The 13,488-nt window shown below is 36.8% G+C and overlaps 1 protein-coding gene across 1 annotated transcript in view; it reads left to right on the top strand.

Moving 5' to 3' along the window:
* The window catches only part of Zswim6 (zinc finger, SWIM-type containing 6), a 189,492-nt gene extending 176,314 nt beyond the window's left edge, over positions 1–13,178 (top strand). Inside the window, exons 8-12 of the mRNA XM_013025302.1 lie at positions 2,550–2,685; positions 6,192–6,349; positions 7,036–7,199; positions 9,095–9,176; positions 10,519–13,178. Coding sequence (XP_012880756.1) covers positions 2,550–2,685; positions 6,192–6,349; positions 7,036–7,199; positions 9,095–9,176; positions 10,519–11,381 — 1,403 coding nt within the window. The 3' untranslated portion in view covers positions 11,382–13,178. The remainder of the gene's footprint in view (positions 1–2,549; positions 2,686–6,191; positions 6,350–7,035; positions 7,200–9,094; positions 9,177–10,518) is intronic.
* The last annotated feature ends 310 nt before the right edge of the window (positions 13,179–13,488 follow it).

The following is a 13,488-nucleotide window of genomic DNA, read 5'->3' as shown; positions in this document are numbered from 1 at the left end:
ACAAGTGTGAGCAACCCTGGCACCAACCAGTCTTTTAACGCTGTCACTGACTATACTGACTTTTGATTTCCAATACCTTGAAGTTTAGGAAGATGTAGTTGATAGTGTTTGATACTTGTTTATTATTTACCTTTCTAAATATTTCTCCATGAATTTTTTAAACTTTGTCTTAGTCTCTAGTTAGTCTGTCCTTCTCATCAAGCAATTTTTACAACTGTGCCAGAAAAGGAGTTGTGTTGACTCATCTCTGCCTCCTTCCCTTTGTTGGCCCTGCATAGCCCACCAAGAATAGACAGGACAGGACAGAAGGCAGTCCATGAGAAGGTCAAGGGACCATTTATCTAAAAGATGCAAGCTTCTTAAGTGTATTGACTACACCCCAGGGTATGATGTTCCCTTTTTGTGTATGTTCTTTACAAATTTCATAAGTAAATTAGTCAGCAGATCACAACATCTTAAGAAGAGGGAGTAGTAACTCCAGGTTATTGCTGAATTTTAATCTCTCCTGGCCTAGGTCATGGGATGAATTAGTTAGCCATATTAGGAAAGTGCCTCTGAGGAAACTTAGTGCCAATAACCAGATTTTGTTACTCAGTACTCCTGAGTTTAAAGTTTACAGTCATCAACAGTTTACAAATAATTCAGTGATGCATGACTGTGAACATTTGTTTTCTTGCTGGAGGATGTCATAATAAAGTATTGATGAAGTTTCCTGGATTTCCTGAATTAGTGTAGAAAGGTAACATGTTTTAACAAGAAACCTTGAAAAGGAAAGGGAGAAATGAAGAAGATGGGTAATCTAAAAATGTGAATGGTCCTTAATAAAATAGAACTAGTGTCCTAGACAGCAATACCATTATAACAAAATTCAGTAGTTTGATGACATAAACAAAAATTTATTTCACACAGTTTTGAAGACTAAAGTCCAAGATCAAGTACTGGTCAGTTTTACTGCTTCAGAGGGCCCTGCTTTCTGGCTTAAAGACAGGCACATTCTTCCTGTGTTCCCACATGACACAGAGCTACCTCTCTGTTAACTCCTCTTATAAAGGCCCTCATCCATTTGGATCAGTGCCTTGCTCTTTTGAACTTACTTAAATGTTTTTACTTTTATAAAGTATCTTCTTCAAATATAGGCACCTTAGGGTCTGGGGCTTCAGTGAGTCTGGGGAAGAGATACAGATGTAATTTACCACGTTAACTTACATAATACAGTCTAGCTATGGGAACAGAAGATGCAAGCAAAATGATACATCAGGTTTTGAAGAATATCAGATTACTAAAGCATTTAGAAGGGTCTTCGAATAAGAGAAAAATGAGTGAATTTGGTAAAAATGCAGATTTAGAATGGGTTTTAGTTTGTGAAAAGAATGAGTTGTTTATATGATTTTCAAAGTACTTACTTAAATAGTGAATAATTTGATAATACTGACCAAAAAATTGAATTACAGAATAATTTCCATAAAATGATCCTGCCTTTTTTTTCCAGCTCAGTAACTTCCCTCACCATTTCTTCTGAACTGGATTTCTTACATTCTAAGCTCTTCACTAGACTGATTTTTTTCATGGAAAACAAATGTATTATGTTCTCTGAGCAGTAGTGTCATGGTTCATAATTCTAGAAATCATGAAACAGATGTTACCCAAAGGTGACATGGAAACTAATTTATTAAACACTTTATAGTAACTAAACCACAGAGTATCTAAACACAAAGTGGTTGGACTAACCACTGTGGTTTCCTTTTAGAATTTATTTTAAAAAGTCTTTGTTTCACAGTCTGTGCTGTATTCAGAAGTACACAGGAGAGGCTGGCCCTGCCACTATGCCTGTCAAAATTTACTAAGAAATGAATTTTGACAGCCTAAATATAATTTGCTTTTACAATTGGGCTTCTAAAGCCCAAAGAGTAGCGAGTAGTAGATTTCATTTATTTTCATTTCTTTTCTTTGCCTGTGGTGAGTATCAAATGAGTAACTATTAATCCCACTTTATGGGATTAATACCTACCTCTGCTTATTAAAACTAATAATATATAAAATCTTGATACTGAGAGTAATGGTTCAGTCTTCCCACAAATCTCATCCTAAGACAGAGCACTTCCTTTTCCAGAACCGTGGCCCTAAGACTGCTTGGGTCCGGCTTCAGGGTCCATAGTTAAGTAGTTACCTGTGCATTCATTTACTTATCTGGATGCTCAGTTGTGAAACACTGAGAACGGATGTTCCTCAAGTCCCTTCTTTGAAACACTTGTGAAAGAACTGTCCCTTAGCTTGGTGTCGCATTCATCTGTGAGACAATTTGAGAATTGAAGAAATAAGATCTGCATTGGATATTCTACCCTGTAAAATCTTTTTGAGCAAGATTTTTTTTTCCTTTCTAGTGTCTTATGGTTAAATTACCTCGCTAGATTAGCTTGTGTGTACTATAACTTCAAATTTAAATATATTTTAAATTTTAAAATTTTAAATTTTAAAAATTTAAATATATTTTAAAAGAACTGTTAGTTCATTCTTTAGGAATGTAAAGTGTATATGCTTTCTTCCCACAGCTGGACCATATAGTGGTTTAGGCGAAATAATCCATCGGGAGAGTGTTCCAATGCACACATTTGCCAAGTATCTCTTCACCTCTCTCCTACCTCATGATGCTGAATTGGCATACAAAATTGCACTGAGAGCAATGCGGTACGTATTCACAGCCCAGCTGGGCAGAAACCATCCAGATTTTCCACTGGGAAAAAAATGGCTATCAACTGACTTCACATTCATTCATATTCTACAGAAAAGCAAAAGATAATATTGTTTATGTAGTTATGTTTCCTGGATTGTCGTGGAAGTGATTTGTTTTGTTGGATTGTTTTGATACTGTTTTAAAGTAAGCATATATGTTTTTTTCCTAATCATCATGGCTTTCCTACATTTTTTTCTTAGAGTTAGAATTTGAGACTAGAGTTGCAGATTGTACAAGACAGTCTTCCTGAATATTCTACCAGTCACCTTGTTCTTACATTCCCTTTCAAGTTTCCTAAACATTTGTTTTTAATCGCCTATTTATTCACATTGAATAGTTTTCAATGAGCTTAAGATTTTTTTATCTTCTTAAACTGAAAGGACTTTTGAGAGAACATCTACCTTTAAAAACTCAGCCCTTTCTGTTTATCTTTTTTAAAAAAATTAATGAAACAGTCTGTTTCTCATGGAAAGTAAAGATTAGACACCATTATAAGTTAACTAAACAATTCCCTAAAGTTTGAATATGTTGAAGTAGTTTGGTCCCATGAGAAAAAGGTTGTATCAGTCTATCAATCTATGATCACGATCATCACAAGATTCAAAAACAGATTCTTGCTTAAAAATTTACCAATGCTGCCAAAGTTACTATGTTCATAAAGTATTGAGAGCAGTGTTCTTAAAGTATTGAGCTTACAGCTGTCTCATATTTGTGCAGCAGTGAGGCGAGTATGTGTGTGTTTGTGTTTGTGTCCATATACTTGAGTGTGAGTTTTAAGGATTACCTCCTTTAAAATGCTTTGCTCAGCAACATGAACTTTGTAATAGTCTATCATATTGATGGACTTCTTGAAGTTTTGTCTAATCATGGTCAAAGAATAATAAATTTTTAACGAGGTGCCAGTGGCTCATGCCTATAATCCTAGCTACTCAGGAGGCTGAGATCTGAGGATCATGGTTCAAAGCTAGCCTCGGCAGGAAAGTTTGTGAGACTCTCATTTCTAATTAGCCACAGAAAAACCAAAAGTGGTACTGTGGCTAAAGTGGTAGAGTGCTTTCCTTGAGCTGAAGAGCTCAGGGACAGCACCCAGGCCCAGAATTCAAACCCTATGACTAATAATAATAATAATAATAGTAATACATTTTTAAAATCAAAAGAAACTTCAGAAACAAAGTAAATAGATTATCACATGCACATTATTCAGCTCAGGTGATTATGGATATGTTCTCAGTCTTACACTATTATCCATTTTATGTTTAAGTTGTGTGATATGCTGGTTCCCTTCCCTTAGCTTTGTAAACATAATCCTCTCCAAAAACATATAGTGGCCAAATGGAAGTAAAAAGTAATATGTTTAGTTAATAAAGTAAAAAATTTAGATTTGTTGAGAGGCATCTTATCTTTGTGGAAGTTTGGCAACAAAACAAGCATTGTGCTGAGCACTGAACTCTAATGCATCCTGTGAATGCAGTTTTTTCTCAATAGTAGTTGGTCTCCTTGGAACCATGCACCCATAGGTACCAAGGGTCCAATGTAGTGTATTTGAGAAACCTTATAAAGTATGCGCTTGTCTATTTTTAAAGTATGAAAAATATCAAAAGCCTCCTATCTAATCTCTTTATACCCATTGGTTTGTATTTTAATGAACATTTTTATAGTAGATTCCTATTTCCATTTTTGGAATCCTGAAATAGAAATTGTCTTATGGAGACAGATGCTCAGCTCTATATTTATTCTAATCCTAAGAACTCTACTCTTGTCTTAAAAGGAAGGATGTTAATGTTATGTGCTACCAGATGCTGCTACTACTACCACTACAAAAATTTAAGGGTGAATTAGTATCAGATAAAGTTTAAGGGTAAAATAGCATTCATTTTCTGTGTGATTCTGGCTTATATAACAATATCTGCCAGGAAGAAAAGTTTGCTGTTCTAAAGAATTCTTGGCAGCTCATTTCTATTCTCTTCTTGTTTCCCTGGCAGTTCCTTCATGGGTAATAATATCAGGGTATGAGAAAATTGTTTCCACCTTTCTCTTCTACATGCCCAGCCAAAGGCCTGCCAGAGCATTTCAAAGCAGCAGAGAAAAAGGAAGGAAAAGAAAGTTTGGTTGCTTCTTAGTCCTTCTGGAAGGTGGATGCTGAGGAAGAGCATCTTCAACACGTACTTTTTCATCTTCCCTAAGCTGTTTGCCAATTTTCTCTAAAACATCTTTAGCGAGATCTGCCTATAATAACTGCTTCAGGAATAGAGTTTTTTTTCCTTTTAATCTAAATAGCAACCTTTCCAGAATTCTTATTTCTGAATCGCCTACCTGCCACCCTTTCTAATGCTAACATATCTTTGACCTAGAGAAAAGAATGAGAAAAGGTGAGTGATGTCTGGAAGCTGGCATCACTCCCTGACTGTACTATAATTCTTGATCCCAGTATCTTACTCAATAGTCCCTAATGGTGGTGGACTTGAGTGAAGGCCAGTATTTGATTATCATTAAGAAACTATTTCAGTTGTACCTACTCTACTGATCTTTTTAATACTCGATATTCATAAGAGATTACTAAGTATGCATTTCTTTTTTAAGAATTTTTTATCAACATATTCTTGATCAAAAATAGATTCAAATCAGAAATGCACTAAATTTGGAAAACTGTCACAGGATAGATAAGTTAGTTCAGTTGCATTTATCTTCTCTGATATATTTATAGAACAAATTATAACTTCAGATTTCTGAAGTCAAAGGAAATAATTCTGAAGGAAATAATATGTGTGAAAAATAGGTCATTTTTGTTTTACTTTACCTCTTATTTTATGATTAATAAATTAAGTTTTTTCATCTTCTGGTATCTGACTGTTGTAATCTCAGTATTAAGTCTGCATTTTACTATGAGTTTTTGTTGATTCTTATTTTTTAATATGATTTCTTGATAGTAGATGATCATCAAAACTTGTGTTTCAAAATTCTTCAGTGTGACATGTTTTAATTTCCTTGAATATTTCAGTTTACTGAATGATGCTAAATTAAAACATCTCTTAGGCACCGGAGGCTCATGCCTATAATCCTAGCTACTCAGGAGACTGAAATCTGTGGATCATGGTTCAAAGCCAGCCAAAGTTCATGGGACTCTTATCTCCAATTAATGTCACCAGAAAGCCAGAACTAGAGCTGGTGGCATAAAGCTGTAGAGTGCTAGCCTTGAGCAGAAGAGCTCAGGGACAGTGCAAAGGCTCTGAGTTCAAATCCCACAACCCCCAAATCTCTTAGGTTTGAGCAGCAAGCACTTAATATGGTGACTTGGCATCCAAACAGCAAAGAATAGCTGTGCCAGCTTTTCCTAAACCAGGAGTCTCAATGGTTTCCTTCAACAACTACCCATTCCTCTGATTTCTGCTGGCTAATTATTATGGCCAGAGTAATGGACAAGTAATGACTAAAGGCCATCTTCTTTGTCTTCTCATTACAGGTTACTAGTATTGGAATCTACTGCTCCAACAGGGGACCTCACTCGCCCACACCACATTGCATCAGTTGTTCCTAATCGATATCCTCGTTGGTTCACTCTCAGCCACATTGAATCCCAGCAGTGTGAGCTGGCATCTACCATGCTAACTGCAGCCAAAGGTACAGTACTGTCCTGAGTCCTCATAATTCTGTTCACTACTTCCCCCCAAAGGGTCATGGTTTTTATATTGTTGTTTGTTGCTTTTTAGTGTTTTCTTTTTTAACACATGTTTCAGTACTAGTTTAGTGTTAGATAAGGTATATGGGAACCTTTGCTTTAGATGTTAGTTTCATATTTTATTCATGAGGCAAAACTTTTGAGTCTAGCATTTTCCTCATTTACTTGTGTCATTAAAGTTACTGTCAGGCGAATTCAGTTTAGTTTCCATGCCCAAAAAATGGCAAACGGTTGAGATTTAGAAATAGATGAAAAGATTTGGTTAGTGTTGTTGTTGTCGTATTGTTGTTGTTGTTGTTCTCCTTAACATAACACCAAAATGCACAAAGAGAAACTAGGAGAGCTGTTTTCTATCTTCTGTTGAGTCTGGATCATATGAATATGTTGTAGTCTTTGAGGGTGTGTCTCAGTGGTCTTTCTGTGAAAACAAGATTCATAGACATTTCAGTAACTAGGAAACAGTTACGACATCTGTGTCATCTGTGAACATGTCAGGTAAATTAACTTGTGCTTTATGTTCTCTTTTTATCTTCTCTTTGTGTTTGTGTGTGAGTTCTATGGTTTGTTGTTTGTTTTCCTTCATTCTCGCTTGACTTGATTTGGTTTGGTTTTCCCTTGTCCATTACAGGCGATGTTCGGAGGCTGGAAACAGTATTAGAATCCATCCAGAAAAACATTCACTCCTCATCACACATCTTCAAGCTTGCCCAAGATGCATTTAAAATAGCAACTCTCATGGACAGTTTGCCAGACATCACTCTTTTGAAAGTATCTCTGGAACTGGGCCTGCAGGTACAAGACAGGTGTCTTTCCTGGGGCACTAAACACCAATAATTAACAGCACCTTTTAGGATTGTGTTTACTTTGTTTTAAAACTTTTTAGTGCAGGTAAATGACTCTTCAGAGCCAAAAATCTGTTAATCTTCAAAAGGAAACTACTTTAAACAGAGCTTTGACCGTTTCTAATCTGAGCCAGACTGTTGCCTGAAGTACAGGATCTGTGTATGCAGAAGCCTTATCTGGGTTTCTCAATTTAAAAACTCATCTGTGAATTATAACCTTTGCATCTCACTTTCTGCTCATAATAGAGAATTATTGCTATGAGAGACATGAGTAAAGCTCAGAAAGAATAAAGATTCACTTGCGAGGATTAACTTTTATTCATGTTTCCATTGAGCACTCCTAGATTTTTATAACCCTGAGAAAATTAGGTAAAGATTGGTAGATTGAGCCAGGATCTAGTTTCAGGATCAGCAGGACATTTTGGGTTCATCAAGCAGGTAGATATATATTTTCCTAATAGTTTCTGCACATTAGTGTGTAAACCAGGAACTAAAAAGTTTGTTTCTAGTTTTTCCACTAAATCTCTATTAACATTTGATTTTCCTTTTATAAAATAAAGTGGTAGAAATTGTTAGACATTTTTTAATTCCCTAAAATACAGCAAATAGAATACCCTCATTAGCCTGGTGATAGTGGCTCACACCTGTAATCCTAGCTAATCAGGAGGCTGAGATCTGAGGATTGCGGTTCAAAACCAGTCCAGTCAGGAAAGTCTGTGAGACTCTTATCTCCAATTAACCATCAGAAAACCAGAAGTGGAGCTATGGCTCAAGTAGTAGAGCACTAGCCTTGAGCACAAAGCACTCAGGGACAGCTCTCTGAGTTCAAGCCCCATAACAGATGTTCAATAGTATAGATTTTAGTTTACTCTAGTTTTAATCTACTTTTAGACTCTTCCTTGCACTGATGAGTTACTAAAGCTTAAAGAATTGGACCATAGGAAAGTATCCTTACCAATATATATTAGGAGAATAACATGTAGTATTGAACAGAGTATAGAATGTTGTTTGTAAGTTACACAATGGCAATTTAGAAATTTCTTTTTAAATATAATTTCTTATTATTTGGTTTATTTATGTTATTGTTTGCCCCATCTGAAAGATTGCTTTACCAGCAAGAAATGTCAATGTGAGCTTTCTGCTTGGAATTCTGCATAAATAGCAGTTTAGTGAAAGCTTTTTTCCTGTCTCATTTTTTTAAGGACCTAAGAAAGGGCCTTCCTAAGACCCTAGGATTGTTATATCCCTAGATTTTTTAATCATAAAGAGTGGAGGACCTAGAAAAAAAAGATATGCTTATTTAAAGACTTCTTATTAGAAAGTGAAAAACAAAATCAGATAATTTCTTTCTGTAAGCGTCAGGCGAACTTTAATATCACCTGGAAGGAACAGCCAGAGATGAAGAAATAACTAAAAATTATTATTTTAAATATTTCTTTCTACTTTGTAAGTTCTTTGAGTGAATTCATTAGGAACCTCAAAATTGAACCCTGGAATGCTAAATAAAACTGGGGAGAAACGGCTGTATTTAATGCTCCATTGTAGGCCTCTGGATTTTCAGAGGAGAAAGGACATTGGGAAATGTGTTGAGGATGCCTCATCTGGTTAGAGGTTCCACCAGAAGTAGAATATGGGCCCCTTGCCTTCCTAGATGAGGGCAAGGCAGGCTGGAACCATGAACAAACTTAAATACATGCATAGATTTTTGTTCTAAATAAAGTGCTCATCATCTTTCTGGTAATATAGAGACTCTGCTTCGTAGTTTATACCATAGAATAAATGTGGTGGATTTTTTTCCATTGACTTAGAAATAATCCTCTAAAACATTTTCTCATCTGTATACAGGTTATGCGAATGACACTGTCAACCTTAAATTGGCGACGACGGGAGATGGTCAGGTGGCTTGTGACATGTGCTACTGAAGTTGGTAGGTAACTCATGATAGGATGTAACCTGTCATTTATAGGTCTGAAAACTGCTCTCTTGGCTTCTCCCCTTGAAGCACCTGGCAGGGCTCTCTCTCACCATCCCAGCCCCTTATACACACTTGCATTGTTCAGCTTCCAAACTCAGGAAGTGGTGTTCCAGATTGTTAAAATGTAATAAATAAGCATGTTTGACTCAGTTTCTGTAAAGTTATCTTGTTACTATTGAGTTTTTTCATTATCTGAGTATTCAGAGAAAGGCTAGTCTCCAAGTGTGGTTTCAGTGGGCTTTCAAGAGTGTGATAAATTGTAGTTAGCTATAATCAAAAATCCTCAGGCTACCCATTGGTTACAGTTGGTGAGACCTTTCAGCCTCCTGCTTCTCTTCCTCAGCAATAGATCAGGACTAAGGAACTGCATATTCCCAGTAAGAATGCAACACAGACACAGTGGTGGTTATTTAAACTGATGTTGGTTAAATTGTTTCTCTCTTTTTTCCTGTTTGCATCAGAAAAGGATGTATTCCTCTTTCTGAGAAGACACTGCCAGTCTCAGAGTCTAGATACTAAAACAGCAGTTTCTGTAAATTTAATCTTTTTTTAAAAATTCATCTGAAGAGGAAATTTAGTTTCAATATGAAAATTATGTTTAGTTTATTAAAGTCATATTGCTGAAATAATGTAAAAGTGATATGAGCTTAAGCTATCACCCAAGATAAACACCTGATTTCTCTTTGAACCTTAACACCTTCACTTTCAGAGTTGTCCTATAGGGTAAGGCATACAAGTTCTTTGTCCTTACCATAGTTAAGGACTTTGCTGACCATTTCCAACATCTGAGTCATATGACTAGGGCCGCTTTCATTGACTCTTTCTCTTGATTTTGTGTGAAATTTTCTTGCCTCTCTCTATATATATTAAGTTCTTGTATGTGTGCTCTTTAAGCTTACATACAGGCACACACCTCATATGTAAAATTCCTGTTTGCCTGATGATTGCACTTCTTCTTCAACATCTGTAGTGGGTAACATGGAGACTCTCTTTAACCAGCATGCATTAGCAAGAAGCCACCTCCTTTAATGGCAGGCAGGCAGCACAGTACCAATACCAGCTACCAAGAGGATTGCTGCTCTATTATGGGAAGTTCATGTTCCTTTCAGGCATTTCACCCACTATTCAATCCGTAATAACTTTATTCTGAGACTGCTCTCAAGCATATTCCTTTCAGGGTTTCTGACTTAGCTTGTGTCCTGTGATAGTTAACAACCTAAACATTGATTATAAAAACAGAAACAAGGCTTGCAGCTAGCCTCTTCTTCAGTAATAAGACTGCTGTTCCTTGCAGGTGTTTATGCTCTGGACAGCATCATGCAGAGCTGGTTTACACTCTTCACTCCCACCGAGGCCACAAGTATTGTTGCAACTACCGTGATGTCCAATAGCACCATCGTTCGCCTCCATCTTGACTGCCACCAGCAGGAAAAGCTGGCCAGCAGTGCCCGGACGCTCGCATTGCAGTGTGCCATGAAGGACCCACAGAACTGTGCCCTCTCTGCGCTTACCCTCTGTGAAAAGGATCACATAGCTTTTGAGACGGCATACCAAATTGTCCTCGATGCTGCTACCACAGGCATGAGCTACACACAGCTCTTTACAATAGCACGGTACATGGAGCACCGCGGATACCCCATGAGGGCCTACAAGCTGGCCACCCTCGCCATGACCCATCTCAACCTGAGCTACAATCAGGACACACACCCTGCCATTAATGATGTTTTGTGGGCCTGTGCACTTAGCCACTCCCTTGGTAAGAATGAACTTGCAGCTATAATACCTCTAGTGGTCAAGAGTGTCAAGTGTGCAACGGTACTGTCAGACATTTTGCGCAGATGTACTCTGACCACTCCTGGCATGGTGGGACTTCATGGAAGGAGGAACTCTGGTAAGCTCATGTCCCTGGACAAAGCCCCCTTGAGGCAGCTCTTGGATGCCACCATTGGAGCCTACATCAACACAACGCACTCACGACTCACACACATCAGTCCTCGGCACTATAGTGAGTTTATAGAATTCCTCAGCAAGGCCCGAGAGACCTTCCTAATGGCGCATGACGGACACATTCAGTTTACACAGTTTATTGACAACCTGAAACAAATCTACAAAGGCAAAAAGAAACTGATGATGTTGGTTCGGGAGAGGTTTGGTTGATAGAACTTGTATGAATGGGGAAGGGGGTGGGGAGGGAAGGGATGGTTTGTTTTTACTTGAGCCTGCCTTTGTACCCTTTTTAACTTAAAGAACAGAGCCACACCGGTATTATATGTGTATAGTTCTATTGCGTTTGCAGACTAAATTGTCATGTTGTGAAAGTTTGTGTGTTTTAAGTTTTCCCTTTTTCTTTCTTTTATTTTTTTTTATTTTTTTAACTGGTTTTGTATGTGAGAGAGGTTTAAAAGGTTTGGTTTACACTGAGTATATGTTGTCAAGTGGCAAAAGTCCACATAGCTCTCCTGTTTTCTGTATACGTTCACAGCCTCAAAAAAATTGAAATGGCTTTAAAAACCAAACAAAACACCTCCATCCTGTGATAAGTACCTCGAATGGATTCAGCTTTACTCCTTTGTAACTCATCTTTACATTTTCAGCATATTTAAACAAACCAACAAAATGAAATACTAGTAGTGAAAAGGCTGACCCACGTGGCTTTGCAGTGCTGTTCGTCCAGAAGCATGGCACACGATGCTTGTGCATGTGGAAACTTAGCGACTGTCAACATACATTCTCAGGGATTTATCCAAAAAAATTAAAAAAAAGAATGAGAGCATTTATTGTACTGTATATATATTATAGTATATGTCTGAATATTGAAAATATAACATTAACTAATTTATAAAAATATTCTATGTAATGCAAAATACTTGAAGCTGCAGTAGCTTGGTTTTAAACAAAACAAAAAAAAAAACTGAGAGAAAACCTATCAGAAGGACTAAAAGTGCGCCTTGCTTCAGGGTTGGCTCAGGCAGTGAACTTCATGCTGGCATCTATGCAGAGCCATCTTCTGGATTGCATGGTTGGACTGAGCTCTATTGGGAGGAATTATATATGTATATATATTTATACAGCTCTGTATACATATATATATGTATACACACAGACACACACACACCAACAACAACCACTACACCACACATGCTTTCAACAGGCACTAGAATAAAGAGGGACAACAAAGTACACAGCCAGAGCAGCAAGCCTTAGCATTAAGAATATACAGTATGTTGGAACTGGGGTTCGTGCCTCTTAGCCTAGGAAACTTAAAAGAAATATCCTTTTGACACAAAACACAAAACGTTTTCCAAAACAATTGACATATGATACATTACGCCTTTGCAGTGAGCTAATAATAAGCTAACCTTTGTGCACAAATAACATTATATATATTATATATCTATTCTGCATAGGTATTTTGACTTTGTGCAGGACAGAAAGTTGTGTAGGTATGACTGTTCTACTTTTCAGTTTTCTTTCCTTTTTTTTAATATATATTTTTATTTTCTCTAGAATTACTCAAACAAAAGCAGCCTTCTATCTTGCCTTGTCTTAATGCTTTAAAATAACCAAACTGGAGATCTAACTACCAAACTGTTCATTATATTATTAAAATACCAACTTTGGTTACAGTATAGTGTCTTTACTTTAGCTGATGGTTCTGTAACCTTGTGCTTTTTAAAGCAATTTTTATGTTTTGGTGCAAAAGTTGTCCAGTGTCTCTTGTTCCCTTCATTAGAGAACATGCTAGAGGTATGTTTGTAGGTATTTTTGTTTAGAAGAACTATTTCATGCGCTCCATTTTATTTATTATAATAGGTAAAAAGAAAAAAAAAGGTTGTACTTCATCACTCATGTAAACATGCTCATGAAGTTGAAAGTAATTAAGATTTGATACACTGATATCAATTTATTTATGTAACTAAATCACTGTTTTATAAACTTGTTAATGATCAACAATTTTTTGTTTTGATTAAAATTAGTTTTTTGAAAGTTGATTCTGCTTCCTTTATGGTGTATCTCTTTTTACACTTGAATTTGCTAACTATGACTTGGTTGTTACCATAACTCTTAAGTGTCTAATACTGAATAGTCCAAGGGTGGGAACATCCAGTCCATGGGTGGTTGGAGCCTGCAGCAACATCATTTGATATATGGTAGGGCAGACATACATGCTGCTCCTCAGCTGCCCAAAGCCATTTCCTGTATGATACTTCTATATGGCCTGTGAAGGATATTATAAATACCCAAATGGCCGTTGGCAAAAAAA

The sequence above is a fragment of the Dipodomys ordii genome, unplaced genomic scaffold (assembly GCF_000151885.1).
Source record: "Dipodomys ordii isolate 6190 unplaced genomic scaffold, Dord_2.0 Scaffold83, whole genome shotgun sequence".
Lineage (NCBI taxonomy): Eukaryota > Metazoa > Chordata > Mammalia > Rodentia > Heteromyidae > Dipodomys > Dipodomys ordii.
The sequence above is the reverse complement of the archived record's forward strand: the minus strand, read 5'-3'. Positions and strand labels throughout refer to the sequence as shown.